Source organism: Syngnathus acus, chromosome 19, assembly GCF_901709675.1.
Source record: "Syngnathus acus chromosome 19, fSynAcu1.2, whole genome shotgun sequence".
NCBI classification, from domain to species: domain Eukaryota; kingdom Metazoa; phylum Chordata; class Actinopteri; order Syngnathiformes; family Syngnathidae; genus Syngnathus; species Syngnathus acus.
Window position 1 is genome coordinate 8,540,606 of NC_051103.1, and position 21,939 is coordinate 8,562,544.

Sequence of the window (21,939 nt, forward strand, 5' to 3'; positions counted from 1 at the left end):
GTCGTCGGGGGACGTTTGATTGATTGCTGCTAACCTCTGCAAACGCTCTCGCCCCTTTGTTGTGTGTGTCTCTTGAGTGCATTTCAGTTCCACTTTTGCAAAATGACAAGTCGCGGCTCTCTCGGAACAACAACTCTTGCTTTCAGTTTGACCAGGAAGCGTCAGCGATTCTTTGGCGGCGCGCTTGCGGGAGGAGGAGCACGCAAGTCGTGCACAATGTTCTCTTTGTCGAGTCAGGACAAAGCCGAGGCTGTGAGAAAAACCTTGAGCCAGGACACCTGATGGAGCGCCACATCTGCACAGGCGCCGTGCTTCACGACACGGTGAATGTTTGGCATACTTGTTTGTCGACAGCCTTGGCGTGGCTTCAGGCCGACTCCCAAATTAGTGAGGAAAAAAGCAATGGGGCGAAAAAAGCTTGCAGGCCCGTGTTAAAAGTCCCGTATGGGAGAGGCTTCTTTTTTACTTCTATCTTTCGTGTCTCTCCGCCTGGTCCTCTCTCTCTCTCCCTCTCTCTGGAGCCCTCCTCCTCCCCCCGGCCGAGAGCGCAGGCTCACTGGGGCGGTGTCAGGGCGCGGTAGGTGTCGCCAACCGAAGGGAGGCGCGAGTAACACCTGAACGTGTCGCTGTACTTTCACTCGCAAACAGTCAGCGTGAAACATGGATGGCAGTGCAAAGACGCTCACGGGTATGCATTCCTTATCCCCTACGATGAACGACGAATACGACGTTTGCAAGCATGTCTGCCCTATCCTGCCCCTCCCGTTCGTAGCCAATGTTCGAGGACTTTCAACACTTGCAGTGGACATAAATTGGGTGATTTTTCGTGTATCAAAGGTGTGCTACAATGACACGGAGAACAGTATCGCCTTTCCCCTGGACATGTTTTGTAAACGCAAACGTTTCAACCGCTTGTCCATTGGTTAGCTAGCGCCGCTATCAGTCGTTTCTGATTGGTTCGTATTTGACCCTTGCGGCCAATCAATGCTTTTGTTTACATGGTTCGTAGTTCGCACTCGCGGCCAATCAATGCTTTTGTTTACAAGCTTTTACTTCCGGGAGAACGGAAAGACGCTCTCGTTTACAAATGAGAGACATCAGTTCGATTTTTCTCTCCTCAAGACCATAGTTTGGAGATCAACACGTCCAAATAGCCACAGTTCTTTTTATTTATTTTGTATCTCACGATGGTGTACTTGGTGGCGAACGCGACAAGGTCGTCCGCGTCTTTACGCAAGGTTGGTAGCCACCGTTAGCCTGCTACGTAACTGATCTCATCTCTTTTCCCCTCCCTGTCCGCGACGGACATACGCCTTATTCTTTGCGAATAGATGCTCCCGTGAAGCTGCTAGTTGCACAAGACGAGCTTCAACTCATTTTCTCGATTTCAAAGCAGCCGGCGAAAAGCTCAAATGACATGTCATTCTAGATAGCAATTGAGGTCTGTAATATCATTTTCGTCCCCCCCCCCCCCCCGCCCCCCCCCCCCCCCCGTCACTTAATGTGTGTGTTTTTCGTCACAAGTTATACTTTCATTGAAAGCCCAAAAGTTAAGAAATGTTGTCCCGGTCAAGTGGCGTGAAAGAGAGAGAAGTACTACGTTTTCTCCCAGTTCTCGATATTCCTCCATCTGTGACTCACAATTTCAGCCTCATTTTGTTTCCACATTGCTTGGATTTGGCAACGTGACACCATTTGCCTAAAACGAGGCTCTGTCCAAATGCTGAGTCAAGAATTGAAATTGAAAATCGGATGCAGTATTTTGGAGAAAACGATTTTTGTAGGTGTGTCTCCTCGAAAATACTTGGGGGTCGCACGTGAGCGGAGCAGCTGTCGAGCCGACGACTCCCCTCACCTTGTTGTTTTGCAGTTGTGGGTGGCGTCGCGGGGGTGGGCTCCACTCAGCCGGAGCGCCCGCAGCAGGTGCTTTGACGCGAGCCTCCCCCCCGCGCCGCCGTCCCCCCCGGAGAGCGCCCCCTGCCGCCCGGATCCCCGCGCTCCTCCTCCTCCCGCCCACTGCTGCATGAGCGGCTGCCACAACTGCGTGTGGATCGAGCACGCCGAGCAGCTGCTGGCCTTCTACAGCGACGACGGCGGCAGCGAGCGAGCGCTGGCCGCCGTCGAGGAGAACGTGCTGGACGACAACCTCAAGGCCTTCTTGAAGATGGAGATCCGACTCCTCAAAAAGACGTGAGCGCAGGCAGGTATGTCGGAAGCGCACGTGACGCGGCGGTTCCGAATGAGCGCGCGCGCGCACACTCCACTTTGGAAAACCGTGAGGCGACTGCTCACCATTGGGTATTCGCTTGGGTGTGTGTGTGCAGAACTTTCCGGCACGGAGACGGTTTTGGATTTTGAGTCTGCGAGCAAGGCGGATGTCGTCGGCACGCGGCGACGAGACGCCCGACGGCTCGTCATCAAGTCTGGTCGCGAGGCGCCTCGACTCGTAAAGCTGGCGTGCGCGCGCGGTACTATTGATTGCATCTGTCTCGTCAATTAAACGGTGCCACATCCAAGTCGCTCGCTGGCGGTGGTGTTGTCGATGGCTCGTCACAGCGGCAAGGTGAAAACGCGTCGTGGAGGATTACGACGTGACGGAAAATGACAGATTAGCGACATCGTCGGGGCCTCGGGCAGCGTCGGCGCCAGTTGGCATCCTCTGTCGTCATCCTGTGTCTCTCCGCCTTTCTGTCCATTTAACCAACTTTCTGTCCATCTGTCTTGCCAATTGCCAATCCCATCTTGCTGCCTGTCTACCAGATGATTAGGGACGGGTCCCGCTACATCCGAGTGGATTTGTCATTTTTGTCAGGGTGCGTATTCTTTTCAAATTGCAAGCGCCTCGTCCAAAGCGTCTGCACGCGAGTGCGTGTTGGTTGAGCCCCACCCATTGGTTGCTCTCGTATCTGTCTGTCCATAGCTGTCTCGTCTATGCTTGCCGGTCCGTCCGTCCGTCCGTGCGTCGGTTGGTCCGGCCAGCCCCGCCCCGCCCCGCTTGCCTCTCGCGCCGTATCCCCGCTAATCCCGTCCATATAAAAGGCAGCCGTCGTCGTGTCGGGCTCATCTGCCGTCTTGTCCTCTGGCCGCCGGTCACGCGAGCAAAGAAGCACGTGAGTAGAACGCGTCCGTCCACCCGGGGAACTTTGGGGCAAATGTGAGCTCAAGTCATCCTGCACGCTTTCGGATTTTGCGATAATATGCTTTGACCAACAAGTGGAGTTTTCTAAAACAAATCGAGAAGACCCTTGTCGCTTCTTTTAACGATATAACAAGGAAATGCAGGTCCAAAAGATCTCAAGGGACAATATTGTGAACAAAAATGGAGGGAAAGCCCATGATATTTTTCAAATGAAAAGACAACGTTTCATGTCAGAAGAAGGTCTGAAGGCAATTGGTGTCACATTTCTGATTTGGGGAAAGAGACATTTTATTTGCAATGCTTGACTTCAACAGTGACATTTGGGATTTCATGTGATTTCCCCCCAAAGATGGTGTCAAGAAATGTGACACTACGGTCGGTTGCCATGTTTTGGAATGTCAAAAGTTGAACAAGGTTTTTACAACGTCAAATACTTCCATTGTCAGTGTTGGACGATTTAACGGCAACGTAGAGAGAAAGAGCACACCATTTAACGGCAAGGTAGAGCGAAAGAGCACACCATTTAACGGCAAGGTAGAGCGAAAGAGCACACCATTTAACGGCAAGGTAGAGCGAAAGAGCACACCATTTAACGGCAAGGTAGAGAGAAAGAGCACACCATTTAACGGCAAGGTAGAGAGAAAGAGCACACCATTTAACGGCAAGGTAGAGCGAAAGAGCACACCATTTAACGGCAAGGTAGAGCGAAAGAGCACACCATTTAACGGCAAGGTAGAGCGAAAGAGCACACCATTTAACGGCAAGGTAGAGCGAAAGAGCACACCATTTAACGGCAAGGTAGAGAGAAAGAGCACACCATTTAACGGCAAGGTCGAGAGAAAGAGCACACCATTTAACGGCAAGGTCGAGAGAAAGAGCACACCATTTAACGGCAAGGTCGAGAGAAAGAGCACACCATTTAACGGCAACGTCGAGAGAAAGAGCACACCTGGGGGCCCTCCGGCCTGGCTCTCGAGGCTGTCATTTCAAAGCGCTTTGTGTTCCGCAGCTGGACGTCATCGCTTAAGTGCGCCAGTGTGTGCTCAGCACTTGGGCGCTAACCAGCTCGAAAGCAGATTAGGAAAGTGAGCCCGGGATTAGGATTAGCCCCCATTCTATCGTGCGGCGCCGGGGTCACGCTGACCCAATGTTGTGTCGTCGTCATTGGCGAGCAATTTGGCCGCCTCAAGACAACATGAAGACTTCAATACGCTCCTCGATGGCAGAAAGGGTACCTCTACGTCACCGAGGTTCCGTTTCGCCGTCGCCGCCCTCCTGGGGGCGCCTACGAGTGCTGCGTTGACATGTTCCGCAGAAAAGCGTCCGCGGCGGCGGAGATGAATCTGGAGACGCCCAAACCTGACGTCAAGTCGGCCACGCGGGTGAGCGGCGGCCCGGCCACCCCGCGCAAGGGTCCCCCCAAGTTCAAGCAGAGGCAGACGCGGCAGTTCAAGAGCAAGCCGCCCAAGAAGGGCGTTCAGGGGTGCGTCCACCCGCCCGCATGGAACGTGCTCACGGCAATGTCCATTGCTGTTGCGCGCATTGTCGTCACGCTCCCTTTTTGTCCCTCTTTGCGTGCAGCTTCGGCGACGATATCCCCGGGATGGAGGGTTTGGGAACCGGTGAGTCCTCCTGCTTTTGGGGCTCCTCTGCTCAATCCTCTGCTCAATTGTGTGTACGCCGCTCGCTCGCATCTTTTAGACATCACGGTGATCTGCCCGTGGGAGGCCTTCAATCATCTGGAGCTGCACGAGCTGGCCCAGTACGGAATCATCTGAGCTCAGCCGGAACTCGCCAACGCAAACACAAGCCCCCCGAAATACACACCCACGAAAAATAGATATCAATATATCTCTATTTTTTATCGTTACCGGCAGCCGCTCGTGTTTAGATGGCATTTTGTGTCAGGCGCCCTGGCGTTGAGGCTCAAACGTCCTCCGTCCAGCTGTCGTCCGTCTGTCTTCGCTCACGGTCGACTCGCTGGCGACCTGCTGATTTGTCGTTAGCGTAGCAGCCACACGACGTGTTGGCTTCCATCTTGTTATGACGCTTAATTGACTTTGAAGTGACTTCGTTGCACTTTTCCATTGCTTTCCTCATCATTTACGCGTTTGCAGTCGTTTACTTGTATTTGCTTTCATTTTGCTTGCTTTTCCTCGGCAGCCAGGTCAGCATTGCAAAAGAGAATCGGAGAAATAGAGGTTGCATTTTCAAAATAAACAATTGGTGGAGATCCTTTCTTCTCATCTTTTTTTCCGCTTGAAAAGAATACCGATGCAAAACATCAAATCCAAATGTCCATTTATTCTTGTCAACAGGGGAGGCAGGGGAAAACGACTCCAGTAATATTTGAAATAATTCATAAAAACTTGAACTCTTACAATAATAGAGTGGACCTATTCGTAAAATAAACAGGTTGACGCACACATTTTCAAAAAAAGAAGGCCTCTTCGACGGGAGGTCAGGCGGAGCCTGTGAATGAACCCTGTTTTCATGAAGCACGTTAGCCCGAATTCATTGGAGATTTGACCGAAATAGCGGGAAAGTGTCGAATCAGGGGAGGCCATCCAGATTTGATCCAAAAACATCCAACAGGGCAAACAGGGTGAACAGTGTCACATTGACGAGTCCGTCGCTCTCTGTTGTCTTCCGTTGTCACAAACACAAAAGGCAACAAATGCGAAGAAGGGAGATGGCGAAATTGGGGGCGGACATGAGACGATGGACAAAAATGGATATCTTACTGAGACAGGTTGAATGGAAACTACGTAGGTAAGTGTACTGTACTTGTCAAGCTTAGGATGGGACGGGAGTCACAGTCCGGAACAGTAGGTGGCGGTAATGCGCCTCAAAGCTGGCGACACCCGCCGTAAAACAAACCAAGAAGAAGACGGGATGGAGTCTCGTTGACAAACACGGCGTCAAGGAGCGTTCAACTTTTCAGCTTGGAGCAGGCAGGAGACTGACTAGACGACAACATCCAGCGGCCGGCTCGGGTGGCAGCATGGCGGAAACCATCGTAAGTTGAAACCAACAAGCAAGCAAGACGTGTCTTCCTCGCTGGCTGCGGCCAAAGCGAGCGAGCTAGCTTAACCGGTTAGCAGCGATCAGCTAACGCCAGCCAGACAGACGAATGAGACGTGATGAGGCAGCACAATTAGCTTGCTAGCCGGGCCGGCTCACCGGCGGCTAACGGCAGCTGAGTGTGGCTGCCAAGGCAAGGCTCGCCTTTGACTCCCCAACACAAATGTCAGTCAGGAGTTGGCCGAGTGCTCGCTCACCATCCGGTGCTTGTGTGCTTCCGATCCATCCGTGGCAAATTTGCTTTTGCTTTGGTGGCATTAACCGCAATGGACGCCTAGTCAAAGTAGCTTGTTTTTATTTTTTATTTTTTTTGCGCAGTCGTCATACAACTTTAGTGTTCAGGTACCTTTCTATTTGATTGTTTGTTGTGTATATTACAGATTGCATTGATTATTATTATTTTTTTTTTCCCTACGTGATTTCGTGCTGTTTTAAATTCAACCGTTTTACTAAGCAAGGTCGAGCGCATATGGAGCCTTTTGAGTGCCGATTCCGATATTAAGCAATGAATCAGCAATGGAATGACTAAGACAACTTGGTCTTTTAATGCTTACATCAACAAAGAGACCAATTCCAGCCAGTCCATCTCACTAGAGCTACAAGCAACAATAATATACAATAAAATACCATGATGAAATCAGGCATTGTTGACAGAAAGTTGGCCGTTAAACGCTCATCAATGTACGACCCCTTTGGCCCAATATCTTGTCAGGAATTTTGGAAATGGATCCGATGATGGTCAAGCGCTTTTTGTCTGATGGCTTTTGTGTTGTCGTTTGTAGATCATCCGGGTTCAGTCTCCAGATGGGATGAAGAAAATCGCTTCCACCAAGCGGGAGACTGCCGCGGCCTTTTTCAACAAGGTTAGGGTGTTTCCTTTTCAAAGGACGCACCTTTGGCCATTTTGACGCTTCAGCCACGTTCAATATCAGCGCGCACGCTAAGCAGCTTTGCCCCGAATTGCCTTTGGTGGGCTCGTCGGACAATCGATGTTGTGGTTCGGGTTTGAGCTTTGTTTGTGTTTTTGACGGCGTTGGCAGGTGGCCAAAGAGTTCGGCTTCAACTCCAACTGCTTCGCCGTTTACCTGAACCGCAACAAAACTGGAGAGATCCTCCCCCAGAACAAAAGCCTCAGCCTGCTGAAGATCAAGTGAGTGACGGACGGACGGACGGCCGAGCTCAGGCGGGCGGGACGGACCACGCGACGCTAAGCTGCCTTTCCTTATGTGCGCCAGGCACGGCGACATGCTCTTCTTGTTCCCCTCGGGCTCGCCGGCCGAGGTGATGGACACGGCCGCCCCGCACTCGTCCTCGTCGTTCGCTTCCTCGTCCTTTCCGACGCCCCGCGCCCAGTCGGCGCCGCCCGTCCAGGAGGACGACATCGACCGCTTCCTGACCAAGCAGGACGGCAAGATCTACAGGGGCCGAGACGCGCAGCTGTGAGGAGACGCGCATGCGTGCGTGCGCGAGCGAGCGCTAGCTTTGCGCTAACGTGACGTGCTAAAGGCCAGAGAGGAGCTTGCGCAAGTTAGAGAACGTTGATGCACCTGTATATTGGCGCTGCGTGGTGTCGACAACAAAAATGGCCACGCTTGGTTTGGGCCAGGGGCATCCTTGCCACTTTGACGGCAAATGGGGCCAAAGCGTTGCTTTTGTCTGAATTGAGCAAACTTGTCCCGTGTGGTCACAGATGTCGCCACGGCGCCCTGGGCAAGTGCGTGCACTGCGTACCCTTGGAGGTCAGAACGCCGCCCCCCGCCTGCCCTCTGTATCTTTCCTTCTTCTCCTTTAATTCCTTCCCTTTGCCTCCACCTCTTGGCACGTCTCTCCTCTCCTCTGGCAGCCTTTTGACGAGGACTACCTGAACCACCTGGACCCGCCCGTCAAGCACATGTCGTTCCACGCGTACCTGCGAAAGCTGACCGGAGGAGCCGACAAGTGAGCGCCCGTCTCTCCCGGCCGTTTCTAATGGTGAGTCCACTGAAAGCAAGGCCATGTTGATGCCTGCCGCACAGGGGGAAGTTTGCCGCCCTGGAGAACATCAGCTGTAAGATCAAGTCGGGCTGCGAAGGCCACGCCCCCTGGCCGGAGGGCATCTGCACCAAGTGCCAGCCCAGCGCCATCACGCTCAACAGACAGGTCCGAGCCCGCCGTTCTTGCCGGCAAAAGCGAGCGGCTGGGCCAGCGGAGCAAAGTTGCCCGCTGTCGCTTTGGTTGCCGTCGCGTTTGACGCTGTCGCCCGCTGTCGCCCGCTGTCGCCCGCTGTCGCCCGCTGTGGCCCGCTGTGGCCCGCTGTGGCCCGCTGTGGCCCGCTGTGGCGTTTGCTGCCGTCGCCCACTCTCACGTTTGACGTCGCTGCTTTGTCTTTGCTGGGCAGAAATACCGCCACGTGGACAACATCATGTTTGAGAACCACACCATCGCCGACCGCTTCCTGGACTTCTGGCGGAAGACGGGCAGCCAGAGGGTGGGCTACCTGTACGGCAGGTACACGGAGCACAAAGACATCCCGCTGGGCATCCGGGCCGAGGTGGCTGCCATCTACGAGCCCCCGCAGGTCAGCCGGCGCCGCCTCCCTCCCTCCCTCCCTCCCGGCCGGCCCAGACGGCTCCCCTCGGCTGACGTGCGCTTTGCTCCAGAGCGCCACCGCCAACAGTCTGCAGCTGCTGGATGACCCGCGGGCCGCCGCCGTGGACGAGATCGCCGCCAAGCTGGGCCTGCGCAAGGTGGGCTGGATTTTCTCGGACCTGCTCTCTGAGGACACCAGGATCGGGACGGTCCACTTCACCAGAAACCAGGTGGGCTCCAGATTAGCGGCGAGAGAGAGCGAGCGAGCGAGCGAGCGAGCCTTTTCCGTTTTGCCCTTTCCCATCAGGACTCTCACTTCCTGAGCGCGGAGGAGTGCATCACGGCGGGCTTCTTCCAAAACCAACATTCCAACCCCTGCAAACTCTCTCGGGACGGACACTTTGGCTCCAAGTTTGTGACGGTGGTGGCCACAGGTGAGGTCGCACCGAAGCCACGGCTCCTCTGCTCGCTGTCGCCGACTGTCGCCGGCGTTCCGTTCAGGCGGTCCGGACAACCAGGTGCACTTTGAGGGCTACCAGGTGTCCAATCAGTGCATGGCCCTGGTGAGGGACGAGTGCCTGCTGCCCTGCAAGGACGCCCCCGAGCTGGGCTACGCCAAAGAGTCCAGTCCCGAGCAATACGTGCCGGACGTCTTCTTCAAGGTAACGGCCTGGGGCTGGGGGCGGAGCGCTGGCAAACGGCGCTCAAGGCCACCTTGTGTCAACAGGACAAAGACAAGTTCGGAAACGACGTCACCTTCCTGGCGCGGCCTCTTCCCGTCGAGTATCTCATCATTGACGTGAGTTCCTTAGCACCGTCGCGAGCGCTTTTCTGGACCTGCCTTTGCGGCTGGAGGGCAAAGGACGAGGCCGCTTTGTCAAAACGGTTGCCTCCATGTTGTCACAACGTTGACCGCCTCCTCGGCATGGCAGATCACCACAACGTTCCCCAAGGACCCCCAGTTCACCTTCAGCTCCACTCAGCGCTTCCCCATCGAGAACCGAGAAATGCTCGGAGAGACGCAGGTAAGGGCGCCGCCTTGCCTTGCCCTGCCCCACCCAGCCCTGCCTTTCTGTCTGGCGGCTCCAACGTGCGCCGGCGCCTTTCTCCTCTCCGCAGGACTTCCACAGCCTGGCCACCTATTTGTCTCAGTGCGCCTCTGCATCCTTCCTGGACACGGTGTCTGACTTCCATCTGCTCCTATTCCTGGTCACCAACGAAGTCATGCCACTGAGGGTGAGTGCGCCGAGAGCCCTCGGCCCCCCCCCCCACACACACACACTCACCCTCACCCCGGCATGCCTTCTCGCAGGACAGCATCGGCCTGCTACTGGACGCTGTCAAGACGTGCGACCGGGACCTCGCCGAGACCTGGAAGAAGTCAGAGCAGTGGGCCACCATCGAGCAGCTGTGCGGTAAGTGGGCGCCGGTGACGGAGAAGAAAAGGAAATTGCGGCAAATAGGCAGCAACCCGCTTCCTACACAATTTGAGAGTGAAATCGGGAAACGTGTCCCGTGGTGAGCCCGACCCGAGCAGACTCGTCCATTCGATGAGTTGTGGTCGAATGGAGTGACCTTTTGACCTTGCCCGAATTCATCATGAGAGCGCTGCTTTTGCCCGCCGTCTTCAGAGTGACGTTTGTCTCCTCTCCTCCTCCCCCCGCCCGCAGGCACGGTGGGGGGGCAGCCGTCGGCGTCGGTGGGGTTCGAGAACACGGGCGACCCGTCGGCCCCCCCCGTCCTCCTCCGCCATGTGGTCGTGCGCGCACTGCACCTTCATGAACCAGCCCGGCACCGAGCACTGTGAAATGTGCAGGCTGCCCCGCACTTAGAAGCGCGCGCCTGCCCGCCCGCCCGCCCGACGGCCCCCGCCGCCAGCATTGAGCGCTTCCCGCCGGGATGGCTTGGGCCGCAAATGCGTACTGGAGCCCGTTTTGGCTCAACTGCGGCTCGCCCGCCCGCCGCTTCCTCGACTGGCCTTTTTGTTTAGGTTGCCGTGATTGTGGAATGTGAAGGGCTGCAAGAATTGGTTCTGGTGGCTTGAGATGCAGGTTGAAGTCCTTCCGTCATCTCCAATCAGTCAAATGAATGGAAATGGCGCTCATCTGTTCCAAACATTCAATTGTTTCTTTTCCCCAACTGATATCATTTTTGCCAGTTCTGCTATTTGGAAAAAAAATAAAATTACGATAACCAATTGATCGTCAGATTTAATTAAAAAAAACACGATTACTTTTTAGGCCCCTTAATAATGGAACGATCTGAATTCCAGCAAAACATATGACTGATTTCCAACACATTGAGTATTTGTTTAGCTCAACAACTGAGAGAAAAGAAATGACAGAACAGATGGTAAGTAGTTCTTTCCAAATCGGCGTTTTTATTTTGTTTTTTTCCCAAAAGAGGACCGCTTCATTGATTCGCAATTTGTCTGTGTTGTAATGTGTCCCTCCACAAGTGCAATCGAATTGAAGGGACTAATTGAATACCTAATTGTCTTTTCTGACATTTTGGACGGGGGACAAAAGCAGCTTCACTTGGCAACCATGCGAGCTCAAACGCTTTTTCAGCTAGCGTCGTCAAGGTACACGGAGCCGCGTGATAACGGGAAATAACTCTCCTCTTCCGTTTACAAAGCAAAAGCGTCATAACGCAAAAGAGCCGCGAGACCTTTATTGTGGAATTTCAGAAAGGAAGTCTCTCTGGCATTGCTACCGCCACCTGGACTGGGTCGGCTTTGCTCGCTCGTCAGCCCGCCCGCCCGCCCGCCTGGCGTTTTGATCGCGGTCTCGTCCTGGTCTTGTCGTGCTCTGCTCAAATCACGGCGAGCGGGGCCGCCAACACTCGCTCCTTCTAACTTCGGATGTTGGGAACTTAACGGAGGAGAGAGGAGGACCTGGAGGGCCAGGCTCCAAGTGCGAGCAGGCTGGAAGGCCGGACGCTATCCGGCGTTTCTGAGCCAGCAAAGAGCCGAGACGGCCGGGCCGCCGTCGGTCGGCTAGCGGGCCGGCTAGGTCGCGTCTTATCCTGCCGAGAGCCGGCGGGAACCGTCGGCGTCTGCTACTCTCTCCCACTTTGCCACGTTTGCTCGGCGACCGTCGGGCTTGCGGTGGCCCGCGGCCGTCCCGCCGTCCTTCCCATTGCCATTGCCATCCTTCGTCGCCATGGCAGCGCTCATCAAAGAGATCGTCAGCCGAAAAAAGAGACGGTACCAGGAGGACGGCTTCGACCTGGACCTCACGTGTATCCTTTGCCGTTGCATGCAACGTCTGCTTCCGGACAGGATGCTACCTGGCTAATGCTAGCAATGGCACTCACTCACTCATTCACTCGCTCGGCGGCTCATGTGCTAAGCTAACTGTAGCGCAAACAGGAAGATAAGATCCAATCGGAATCGAGGTGGAAAATGCTTTCTGGGCCACACCGAATCAAAAGATAGGCGTAGGAGTCCAAATGACTGGACTGTTGGAAAATCAAACGTTTGTGCCGTTTGCAAACGTAGTAAGAGAAACTAAGAATGTCAAGAATGTCTTGCCTGCTTCCCTGCTCCCCTGCTCGCTCGTGTCCCTGCCGAATGTAACGCAGCAAGCGCTCATCAGCAACCATCCGAAGCTTTGGATTCGGGTGCGTTGCAGCAGGAAAGGAGGCAGGGCAGGGCAGGGCAGGGCAGGGCAGGACCGACCGCGGCCCTACTTTGTAGATGAACGGCTGGCTAGAGGCAGAGCACGAACTTTGTCCTTAGCCGGCCCGACAGACATCTACCCCAACATCATCGCCATGGGTTTCCCCGCCGAGCGTCTGGAGGGCGTCTACAGGAACAACATTGACGACGTCGTGCGGTGAGGCTGCTCGCTTGTTTCGTCTTTTTTTTCATCGTTCCCCCTCTCAACGTGTGGTGGTGTGACTGTGCGGCGGCGCAGGTTTCTGGACTCAAAGCACAAAAGCCACTACAAGATCTACAACCTGTAAGCGCAACACCCGCCGGCGGCGACAGCACGCACGCGCACCGCTAATGACGCGTTGCTCGTCTTTGGCAGGTGCGCCGAGCGACATTACGACACGTCCAAATTCAACTGTCAAGGTGAGACGAGCTGTCACATGGCTTGCTTTTACAAATGACGGGAAGAAGCGAGCTGGTGGCGGGCGGGCGGGCGCCACCCACCCACCCACCCACCCACCCACCCTTGCGCTCGCCACCCACCCTTGCGCTCGCCACCCACCCTTGCGCTCGCTTGCCTTGCGTTTTGAAGTCACGGCGGGGTCTCCCGACCTTATGTGCGGCGCCTTTGACCAACGAGCAAAGGGCCAGCTCTGCGTGTGCGCTGTCCCCCCCAGTGGCCGAGTACCCGTTTGAGGACCACAACCCGCCGCAGCTGGAGCTCATCAAGCCCTTCTGCGAGGACCTGGACGCCTGGCTGAGCCGCGACGAGCGCCACGTTGCCGCCATCCACTGCAAGGCTGGCAAAGGCCGCACGGGCGTGATGATTTGCGCCTACCTGCTGCACCGCGGAAAGTTCCGCCAGGCTCGGGAGGCCCTGGACTTTTACGGCGAAGCCCGCACCAGGGACAAGAAGGTGGGAAAGCAAGCCTCTTGGTTTGTTGACATTTGCGAGCGTTTTGGGAAGGAGGGCGAGCCTCTTTTGACGCAACCTTTGATGTCTTTTATTTAGGGCGTGACCATCCCCAGCCAACGGCGTTACGTGTGCTACTACAACACGCTGCTGAGGAGGAGACTTCACTACTCGCCCGTGGCGTTGCTCTTGCACAAGATGCTCTTTGAAACCATTCCCATGTTCACCGGGGGGACCTGCAGTGAGTCGGCGCCCGCCCGCCCGCACATGCCCGCGCCACCTTGTTCTTGCTCACTATGTGCTCCTCTGGCGTGCAGATCCCCTCTTTGTCATCTACCAGCTGAAGGTGAAGATCCACACGTCCAACCCGGCGTACACGCGGCGCGAAGACAAGCTGATGCTCTTTGAGTTCCCGCAGCCGCTGCCCGTGTGCGGCGACATCAAGGTGGAGTTCTTCCACAAGCAGAACAAGATGATGAAGAAGGTGAGGAGGGCACGGCATGGGCAACTTGCGCGGCGGCCTTTGTCTCAAAGGCGCCAGGATCCAGAATGAGGTTGAGGAGCGCTGGCAAAGCGACACTTGACCGGCGCCTGACGTGAGCGTTTGGGCTTGGACGGCGACGCCTTTTCCTTTGTGAAAACGTATTTTGCGGAGCTGAGTTTCCCCGGCACCCCTTGACCATTTGGGCCGCTCTCTGTCCTTCCTCCTTTCGGCTCTCAGGACAAGATGTTCCACTTCTGGGTCAACACCTTCTTCATTCCCGGGCCGGAGGAGGGCCCGCAGAAGCTGGAGAACGGCCAAAGCGGAACCTCGCGGGACGCCGGATCCGACGGGACCCGGCCGAGCCGGGAAGATGACGACGACGACGACGGTGGCGACTTCCTGATTCTGACGCTGCTGAAGAACGACCTGGACAAGGCCAACAAGGACAAAGCCAACAGGAATTTCTCGCCTAACTTTAAGGTCGGTACTCGATTCCGATCTTCCCTTGTTGTTGTTGTTGTTGCCCATCACTGGTGTGCAGGTGCCGTACGGTCGGCGGGCATCCTTCCGCGGCCTATTAAGCATGCGCCCACCCCCACCTGTCCTTCAGGTCAAACTGTTCTTCACCAAGACGGCGGAGGAAGGCGGCAGCGGTGGCAGCCAGGTGAACAGCGCGTCGGTGACGCCGGACGTCAGTGACAACGAACCCGATCACTACCGCTACTCGGACACCACCGACTCGGACCCCGAAAACGAGCCCTTTGACGACGAGCGGGACCAGATCACCAAGGTGTGAGTGACCCGCCAGGGTAGCGGCCGCCCAAGACCCGGACGGTGGTCCCGTGATGGTGCCGTTTACCGGAGGGAGGCCTGCCTGCCTGCCTGCCTACCTACCTACCTACCTTCCTTCCTACCTTCCTTCCTTCCTTCAGCATTCCTTCCGCCTTTCTCTCAGTCACAAACTTGAGCGTGTTTGATCGGACACTCTTGGACAGCAGCAGAGTCGCCGTCCCTCCGTCGGGGGCTCCCGAAGCCCACACGCGGCTCAGAGCCGGGCAAAAGATGATCTCAGGTTTGAGCCGAGCGGCTCGCCCCTCTTCGTTTGCATCTCGGGTTAGTTACCCCGAGGCAGCGAGCGCCGTCCGGTGAATAAAGCAAATATTTATAACGTGGACGACGGGAGTGTTGCTTTGCGAGCGAGACAGACAGGGAGTCAAACGCCTTTGTTTTATTGACACGGTCCAGTACACGGACACACGCGGTCAGAGCCGCGCTTGCGGTCACAAGACGTCTTGGAAGGCACGGAGCGTGCTCAGCGCCGACACCAGGCAGCCGTCAAAGTTGGAGTGAGTGAAGGCGTCTCCGGCGCAAACCAGCAGGGGCCGCTCCGACAACGTCATGTGACCCGGGCAGCCCGCCACGGCGCTGGCCACCTGAGCGACACACGAGCGGGCTCTTACTGCTGAAGGCTCGGCACTCGCTCGCCAGGCCAGGCCAGGCTTTTGGCTCACCTGCGAGTACCTCCACTTGTGGCACTTGACGCCCGTTGGCTGAGGCAGCGCGGGGACCAGCCGCTCGAGCTCCCGCAAGATGATGGGCCGCACTTCCTCGGCATCCCGCTCCAGGTGCCGCAGGCCAAAGGGCACGCCGGTGTGGACCACCAATGACGGCCCGGGACCCGCGTCCGCCTCTGGACACAAGCCGCGGGTTATCGGCCGCCCGCCCGCCCGCCCGCCGGGCGAAATGCGAGCGCCTCACCTGCACCGCGTTTGCGGGAGTCCACGGAAGCGTAGCAGATGACTTTGGCCTCGTCATCGTCGCCGTTGTTATAGTAGCGGACAGCCCAGGGCACGCCCACGTCGGCCCCGGGAGGGAAGAAGAGCGCCAAGGCGAAACGGGAGGAATACGTCACGCCGCGCAACAGCTCTCTCTGCTGGACAGATAAAACTGACAGCACAGGCGCAATCAATTTGGGATATTGCGTTTCGAGAGAAGCCTGCCTAAATCGATTCAAGCGGGCTCACCGTCACCCAGGTCGCCTTCGAGCTGCAGAATTTGCGGAACGGGGATGGTCAAGAGCACAGAGTCAAAGTTGTGGCTCCCGCCTTGCTTCTTGCGGACCTCCCAGGAGGCGCCGTGGCGGTACAGACCGCTCACCTGATGCTCCAGGCATAAGTCGGCTCCTAGACAGCAAGGACGGACTAGTCACGAGGTGCCGCTGTGCGGGTGGCCACGCAAAGAGCAGTGACGCCATTCATTCGTCCACCCACCCACCGACTCACCCGACTGGCGCAGGAAGTGCTTCACCACGCTGCTCATGCCCAGCGGAGCCACGTAGTCCACGTTGCCGTCTTTGTGCCGCAAGCCCTCTACGGCGCAGTCGAGCGGGCGCAGGACGCCTGCCGCCAGCAGCTCCGAGTAGAAGCTGACGAGCGTGTTGGACTTTCCAAGAGCTTCCATTCCAAGTGTGATGGCTTTGGCGATACGAGTTTTGATTGTTGTGGACTGCTTACCTGTGGTGAGCGCGCGCATACTCGCGCGTGGCCGAGATATACTGGGCTCCGAGGTCGGCCGAATGGGACGACGGGTCGGGAGGACGGAACGTCGACATCCTTCCACCTGTCGCCCGCGCGCGCACACACACGCGCTCAAGCACGTTTGCCTTGGGAACGTCAACGACACCAGTCGATCACCATTCTTGGAGTGACAATTTGCCCACTTGGTTTCATCGTTCGCTTTCTGTGGTTGCAGGCGACGCGCATGCAGCCTAGCGTCTTCACGTGATGTTTGTTGTTGACTCGGACTCAGTGAGCGGCCAAGGTCGGCAAAAGTGCGTGCGTGCGTGCGTGCGTGCCACAAATGCCATTTTTCCGCCAAGGTGCCTGGTAACGACGTCTGCCAACAATCTTACTGGTTTCAACCGTCACTTTTCCTTGCGTTGAACGTCTTGAAGAAAAACAGTTTGCACTCATGGAACCTCTTTGGGACTGAACGCCTTTGCAACTGTGACCAAAAACAACATTGGCTACGAGCTTGCTGCGAACCTTTGCCGCTCACCGAGAGATCATCAGCCGTGCATATCTCGCGCGCGCGCGCGGACGGAACCGGCCGGCGTGGGGGAAAGAAAAACAAAGTGTACGTGCAAATGACAAGCGTGTGGGTCGGCGCGCGTGCATGTCCTGACCGACTCCGCGGGCTTTGTCCCAGACGACGATGTGGACTTTTTTGTGCTTGAGCTCCTTCCTGAGCAGGTAGGCGCACAGGCTGCCGGTCAGGCCTGCCCCCACCACCAGAACCCGACTGGACGCATCGAGCACCCGCGACGGAGACGACATGTTTAGATCCTTCCGCTCCGAGTTAAAAGGAACTAGCTCGGCGGCTACTGGAAGTGACGTCGCGCCTGCGCCTATACTGCGGTGGGGGCGCATTCTTATGCGCATATGTCGTCGGTTCCGCCGGCCGGCCGCGGCTCGGACGCAGGAAAGAAACATGCAACAGTCAATCAAGAATCACGCTGTTTTATGAAATGCATTCATCGGAATTATTTTCGACGATGCGCCAGTGTCAAACGTCACCTGCATAAATGACGTCACCGCCAAGGGGCCGTGATCACGTGTCCCCAACCGGAAATCCGCTTCACTTCCTGACCCGCCAAACGTGAGTTGTTGGTTTGAGAGAATGCCATTGTTTGTCGTGTCAGAGTTTCCCTCGTCGTCGTCCAGCGTTCGGCTCCGATGGCGCAAGCAGGTACTCGCAAACGTCGACCGGAGGCGGGCGGGCGGGCGGTCGGGCGCACTCCCTCCCTCCCTCCCTCTGCTGTTTGTCGCAGCCTTTCCCGCATTCCAACAAGACACTGCCTTTTTCAATTGAAGCGAACATTCGAATGACCGTACTGTCGTCTTGAAGGAGCTCGCACAAGAGTGCTTTTTGGCTCCGTGCAACACGTGCGACACCACCGTTTGCGATTCGACAGGCGGCGGCGTACCAAGGGCCGACCCTGGCTGCGCAGGCTCAATACTTGTTGCGCACATTTTGGTGGAAGTTTGCGCTCCAATGGAGCAAGGCGGCCCTGTCAAAGCGTGTCGCGTTGCAGAGGGATGGCCGAATCTCGAGGGATCGTGGAGGAGCTGCTCGCGCTCTGCATCCAGCGAATGACGATGGAGGAGAAAGCCATGAACACCGAGCTGGGTGAGTTCCCCGGCCGGCGCGCCCGCTGGCCGCCCAATCATTGCCGCGTGGATCCCAGCCAAACCGAGCCCATGGCCTTGGCAGAGTTGATCGAGGTGGTGAAAAGCTTCGAGAGCGCCAGGAAGCAATGGCAGCGCGCCGAGACGGAGCTCAAGAAGTACAAGGAGCTGCTGGTCAAGTCGGACGTGGCCAAAGCTGCGCTGGAGGTCAAACTCAAGCATGCCCGCAACCAGCTGGACGTGGAGATGAGGAAACGTTACAAGATGGAGGGCGATTATCAGTACCTGGTGAGGCACAAAGAGCGGCTGTTTTGCGACGGGCGGGCGGGCGGGCGGGCGGCCATCTTTTCCTCACGGCCTTTGCCGTCCGTCCTTTGTGCCGACAGCAGAGGCAAATGCAGCTCATGTGCGACATCCTGGTAAACGACAGCAAATCCAGCGCCTGTCTCAACGAGGAGCAGAAGTCCCTGCTGGCCGCCTTTGAGCACAAAGGCGCCAACAGGACTCGGCAGCACGGCAGCAAACGGTAAAAGGGTCAAACGCCGGCCGGAGCGCCGGCAGCAGTAAAGCCACTCTCGCCCGTTTCAGCTTGTCGGCCATCGACGAGTCGTCCTTCTTCTCGCACTCGGACATCAGCTACGACCGCACGGACGATGACGTGGTGAGCCGGTCGGTGGGTGGCGCGGCGCGGTGCGGCGGAAGCCGAGCCCGCTCACTTTGAGCTTTGGCGCTTTCAGGACCTGGACGCCTCCGCGCTCAAACCCCTGAGGTCACGGGCCCGAGAGCGGCGGGTAAGCCCGGGGCATGTCCGCAAAGCGCCCGCTCCCCAAAGAAAGCTTTTCTCCAAGAAAAGCCTTTGGCGCCGCTCCAGAGAAACGGCTCCCTCGGCCCATCTCCTTTTCCGACTTTGCGCCGTCTCTCGTAGCGTTCGTCCATGCCGCTGACGGCGCCGGGAAAGCAAGGGCCAGGCGGCGACGTTTCTGCTGAGCTGCTGCTGGAGCGCAAAAGCGTGGAGAAGGTGAGAAAGTCCAAGCGCGGGGAAGCCACGGGGAGCGCCGTGACGCCAAGCCGAGGAAATGCCGAGAGAGCCCGACCCGTTTGACTTTGCGCCTCAGGAGGTGGAGACGGCCGTGCGGGCGATAGTGAGGGCACCCGGCGCCAGGGCCCTCGGCGCCAGGGCCCTCGTTGACACGCCACCCACGCCGGAGCGGCCCGAAGAGGGATTCGCCGGCGAGGGAGGTAAACGCAAGCGCGCCTTCCCCGCTCGTCCTCTGCTCTCTTCAGTCAAGCGCCCAAGCTCCAAATCAAAGCGCTTGATGAGCCGCCTCTTTTTGCTCGTGCAGAAGAAGCGCCTGAACCCGGCGGCCAGGCTGGCGTGCAGACGTGTCCCAAGCATGACTTTCTCTCCAAAACGGTGCCAGACGGCCGCCCGCCCGCCCGCCTGCCCAAGTTGAAGCCAAAGCTTCACGCGCTCCTCCCCCGTCCGTCTGCCAGGTGATCCGGCCCGAGATGTGCTTGCCTTGCGGCAAGAGGATCCGCTTTGGCAGGATGGCGCTCAAGTGCAGAAGCTGTCGCCTGCTTTCTCATCCAGAGTGCAAAGCCAAGTGCATCCAGATGTGCGCTGCCCCCCGCCCGGCGGCGGCTGAGGCCACGGTCAGGATGACCTCCGTCCGAGGCCCGCGTTCACGTCGCGGCCGCCGCCCGCGTTCACGTCTCTGCTCCTCAGGTCCCGCTGGAGGCGTTAGCTCCCAGCAAGGCTCCCAGGATTCCGCCGCTGCTCGTAGAGTGCGTAAAGGAGATCGAAAGGAGGGGCTTACAGGAGGTGAGCCGAGTCGGTCGGTCGGCCAGGTGCAGACTCCCGACTCCGCTTTCTGCCTCCAGCGAGGCCTCTACAGAGTTCCCGGCGGCGAGCGGCAGGTCAAGGACTTGCGCCAGCTCTTGACGGCGGCCACAGCGCCGCCGCCGCGACTGAGCGAGGTGTCGGACATCCACGTGCTTTGCGGCGTCCTCAAAGACTTCCTGCGCAAGCTGAAGGAGCCGCTGCTCACCTTCAAGCTCCACCGCAGCTTCACGGCAGCTTCAGGTGGGCCCGGCCCGTCCCGTCCCATCGCCCGGCCCGTTTGCGTCCTAACTGCCGAGCTTTTGGCCAGAGATGAGCGACCACCAAAAGAGCTCGGGCGCCATGTTTCGGGCCATCGCCGAGCTGCCCAAGCCCAACCGGGACACGCTGGCCTTCCTCATGCTCCATTTGCACAAGTGAGTCCACTTGAGTGGCTGGCGCACACTAGTGTTTGTGCTTTAATTAGATTTTTTTAGTAGCGCCCTGCCACGACTTCCCAGGCCGGTCTTGTCCTTGTGTCGCAGGGTGATGCGGAGTCCTCAGTGCCAGATGGACCGGAATAATTTAGCCCGGGTTTTCGGACCCACCCTGATGGGACACGCGCTGTCTGACCCGTCGCCGTCGACGATCGTGCGGGACACAAATATTCAGCCTAAGGTCAGCGAGCGAGCGAGCGAGCGGCAGCAGACCCGCGTGGCTGCCTGCCGGCCGGCCTGCCGGCCGGCCGGCCTGCCGGCCTGCCTGTCTGCTGGCCTGCCTGCCTGCCTGACACGTCATGTCGCCATCTTCCTCAGGTCATCGCTCACTTCTTGTCCTTCCCCGAGGACTACTGGAGGCGTGTCCTCGGCGACCAGGCGGCCGCTTGCCATAAGCGCTCCAGCCGAGGCGAAGGAGAGGGTACGGCCGCCGCTCGCCCGACCTCGTCCGGCCTTGTCGGGATTTCGGCTCGTTTCTTTGAGCCGCTGACGTCTCCCGAGCTGAACAAGCGCCGCGACGTGCCCGGCGAGACGGCCGCTCGAGGTCGCGCCGGCAACTTGGCAAAGTAAGCGACTCGCCCGGCGCCATTCGGAGCCGTGCTTTGATTTCTCAACGCTTGCTTCCCTTAGCAGCGGTTGCGCCGTGCCAGGCCGGCGCTTTTTCACATCACCCAGCTGACCTGGCGTCATCCAGCGTTACTCACAGTTGTAAGGAATGAAAAATAAATAGATGAAGAGCTGCTGTTGTTGTTTGTGTTTCCCTGCGCATGCAGTCACTGATGCTCGGTCGGATGCTTTTTAGTTGTCGTTTCCCTGGGCCGCCAGTATGGAGTTGCTATTTACTGAAGCTGTTAAAGTCCCAATGATGGTCACACACACACCTGGGTGTGGTGAAATTTGTCCTCTGCATTGAACCCATCCCCGTGTGATTTTAATCCATCCCCTGGGGGAGAGGGGAGCAGTGAGCAGCAGCGGTGCCGCCGGGCTCGGGAATCAGTTGGTGATCTAACCCCCCAATTCCAACCCTTAATGCTGAGTGCCAAGCAGGGAGGCAATGGCTCCCATTTTTATAGTCTTTGGTATGACCCGGCCGGCCGGGGTTTGAACCCACAACCTTCCAGTCTCAGGGCGGACACTCTACCACTAGGCCACTGAGCTAGTAATTGTTGGAATTTGAGATGTGCTTCGTCTCGTCTTTGTTAAGCCAAAATCAAATCCGCCGAGATGGGCGGGGGCGAAAACGCAAGCGTGCAAAGTCAGCTGCGTGTGCTTCATTGCCACACGTGCTTCCTGAACACTAGGTGGCAACCGAGAGCTGACATCCGCAAATGAGCCACAAAGAAGAGCGAGAAGGCGGAAGCGGACGCCGCCGATTTGGGAGACGACGTGAAATAATGAAGAAAAAGAGCCGAATGCGAGCTCCTTGGATTGGACTTTACCCTTGGTCACAATGGCTACCCGGATTCTGCTTAAGGTAACCCATTGAACCAAGTTGAAAGTGAAACTTTTGGCCGGCTCCAGCCAGGCAGCCACCTGTTCGTTCAATAGTTGGGCAACGTATCGCGAGCATCCCAATCTTTGACGAACTGG

At 57.3% G+C, this 21,939-nt stretch overlaps 6 protein-coding genes across 12 annotated transcripts; 5 read left to right on the forward strand and 1 right to left on the reverse strand.

The window, feature by feature from the left end:
* Window positions 1-227: 227 nt before the first annotated feature.
* On the forward strand, window positions 228-2,516 carry oxld1 (oxidoreductase-like domain containing 1). Of its 2 annotated transcripts, none has more exons than XM_037279051.1 (3): window positions 228-323; window positions 1,871-2,204; window positions 2,325-2,516. In XM_037279051.1, the coding sequence occupies exons 1-2, from the start codon at window positions 282-284 to the stop codon at window positions 2,192-2,194; spliced, it is 366 nt and encodes a 121-aa protein (XP_037134946.1). In that variant the 5' UTR covers window positions 228-281; the 3' UTR covers window positions 2,195-2,204; window positions 2,325-2,516. The 2 variants fall into 2 exon arrangements, with proteins under 2 accessions (XP_037134946.1, XP_037134945.1); XM_037279050.1 differs by lacking the exon at window positions 228-323 and adding an exon at window positions 928-1,238.
* Window positions 2,517-2,633: 117 nt separating this feature from the next.
* Window positions 2,634-5,372, forward strand: pde6gb (phosphodiesterase 6G, cGMP-specific, rod, gamma, paralog b). 2 transcript variants are annotated; one of them, XM_037279057.1, is made up of 4 exons: window positions 2,634-3,110; window positions 4,455-4,622; window positions 4,721-4,761; window positions 4,841-5,370. In XM_037279057.1, exons 2-4 carry the CDS (start codon window positions 4,477-4,479, stop codon window positions 4,915-4,917), a joined length of 264 nt encoding a protein of 87 aa, XP_037134952.1. In that variant the 5' UTR covers window positions 2,634-3,110; window positions 4,455-4,476; the 3' UTR covers window positions 4,918-5,370. The 2 variants fall into 2 exon arrangements, with proteins under 2 accessions (XP_037134952.1, XP_037134951.1); XM_037279056.1 differs by lacking the exon at window positions 2,634-3,110 and having other exon boundaries at window positions 3,998-4,622; window positions 4,841-5,372.
* Window positions 5,373-5,820: 448 nt separating this feature from the next.
* Window positions 5,821-10,988, forward strand: nploc4 (NPL4 homolog, ubiquitin recognition factor). Its single transcript, XM_037278827.1, is given in 17 exon segments — window positions 5,821-6,158; window positions 7,006-7,086; window positions 7,264-7,373; window positions 7,459-7,662; window positions 7,914-7,962; window positions 8,067-8,161; window positions 8,239-8,362; window positions 8,601-8,780; window positions 8,863-9,021; window positions 9,099-9,225; window positions 9,293-9,453; window positions 9,519-9,590; window positions 9,724-9,816; window positions 9,911-10,027; window positions 10,104-10,206; window positions 10,462-10,483; window positions 10,485-10,988. Coding segments are annotated over 17 exon segments (1,851 nt in total). The 5' UTR covers window positions 5,821-6,143; the 3' UTR covers window positions 10,624-10,988.
* Window positions 10,989-11,496: 508 nt separating this feature from the next.
* LOC119138645 (phosphatidylinositol 3,4,5-trisphosphate 3-phosphatase and dual-specificity protein phosphatase PTEN-like) lies at window positions 11,497-15,018 on the forward strand. The gene is made up of 9 exons (XM_037278931.1): window positions 11,497-12,034; window positions 12,546-12,630; window positions 12,712-12,756; window positions 12,829-12,872; window positions 13,127-13,365; window positions 13,462-13,603; window positions 13,680-13,846; window positions 14,084-14,326; window positions 14,457-15,018. Exons 1-9 carry the CDS (start codon window positions 11,956-11,958, stop codon window positions 14,640-14,642), a joined length of 1,230 nt encoding a protein of 409 aa, XP_037134826.1. The 5' UTR covers window positions 11,497-11,955; the 3' UTR covers window positions 14,643-15,018.
* Window positions 15,019-15,054: 36 nt separating this feature from the next.
* rnls (renalase, FAD-dependent amine oxidase) lies at window positions 15,055-17,219 on the reverse strand. Its single transcript, XM_037279025.1, has 7 exons — window positions 17,031-17,219; window positions 16,360-16,465; window positions 16,129-16,271; window positions 15,871-16,029; window positions 15,605-15,793; window positions 15,358-15,536; window positions 15,055-15,279 (listed from the first exon to the last, which is right to left on the reverse strand). Exons 1-7 carry the CDS (start codon window positions 17,179-17,181, stop codon window positions 15,127-15,129), a joined length of 1,080 nt encoding a protein of 359 aa, XP_037134920.1. The 5' UTR covers window positions 17,182-17,219; the 3' UTR covers window positions 15,055-15,126.
* Window positions 17,220-17,347: 128 nt separating this feature from the next.
* On the forward strand, window positions 17,348-21,099 carry si:ch1073-416j23.1 (rac GTPase-activating protein 1). Of its 5 annotated transcripts, none has more exons than XM_037278820.1 (16): window positions 17,348-17,503; window positions 17,940-18,034; window positions 18,119-18,321; window positions 18,420-18,559; window positions 18,622-18,694; window positions 18,771-18,824; window positions 18,959-19,051; window positions 19,149-19,272; window positions 19,377-19,447; window positions 19,528-19,686; window positions 19,760-19,855; window positions 19,915-20,116; window positions 20,184-20,289; window positions 20,398-20,530; window positions 20,668-20,915; window positions 20,980-21,099. In XM_037278820.1, the coding sequence occupies exons 1-16, from the start codon at window positions 17,430-17,432 to the stop codon at window positions 21,026-21,028; spliced, it is 1,920 nt and encodes a 639-aa protein (XP_037134715.1). In that variant the 5' UTR covers window positions 17,348-17,429; the 3' UTR covers window positions 21,029-21,099. The 5 variants fall into 5 exon arrangements, with proteins under 5 accessions (XP_037134715.1, XP_037134712.1, XP_037134713.1 ...); XM_037278821.1 differs by having other exon boundaries at window positions 17,424-17,593; XM_037278817.1 differs by having other exon boundaries at window positions 17,940-18,321.
* The last annotated feature ends 840 nt before the right edge of the window (window positions 21,100-21,939 follow it).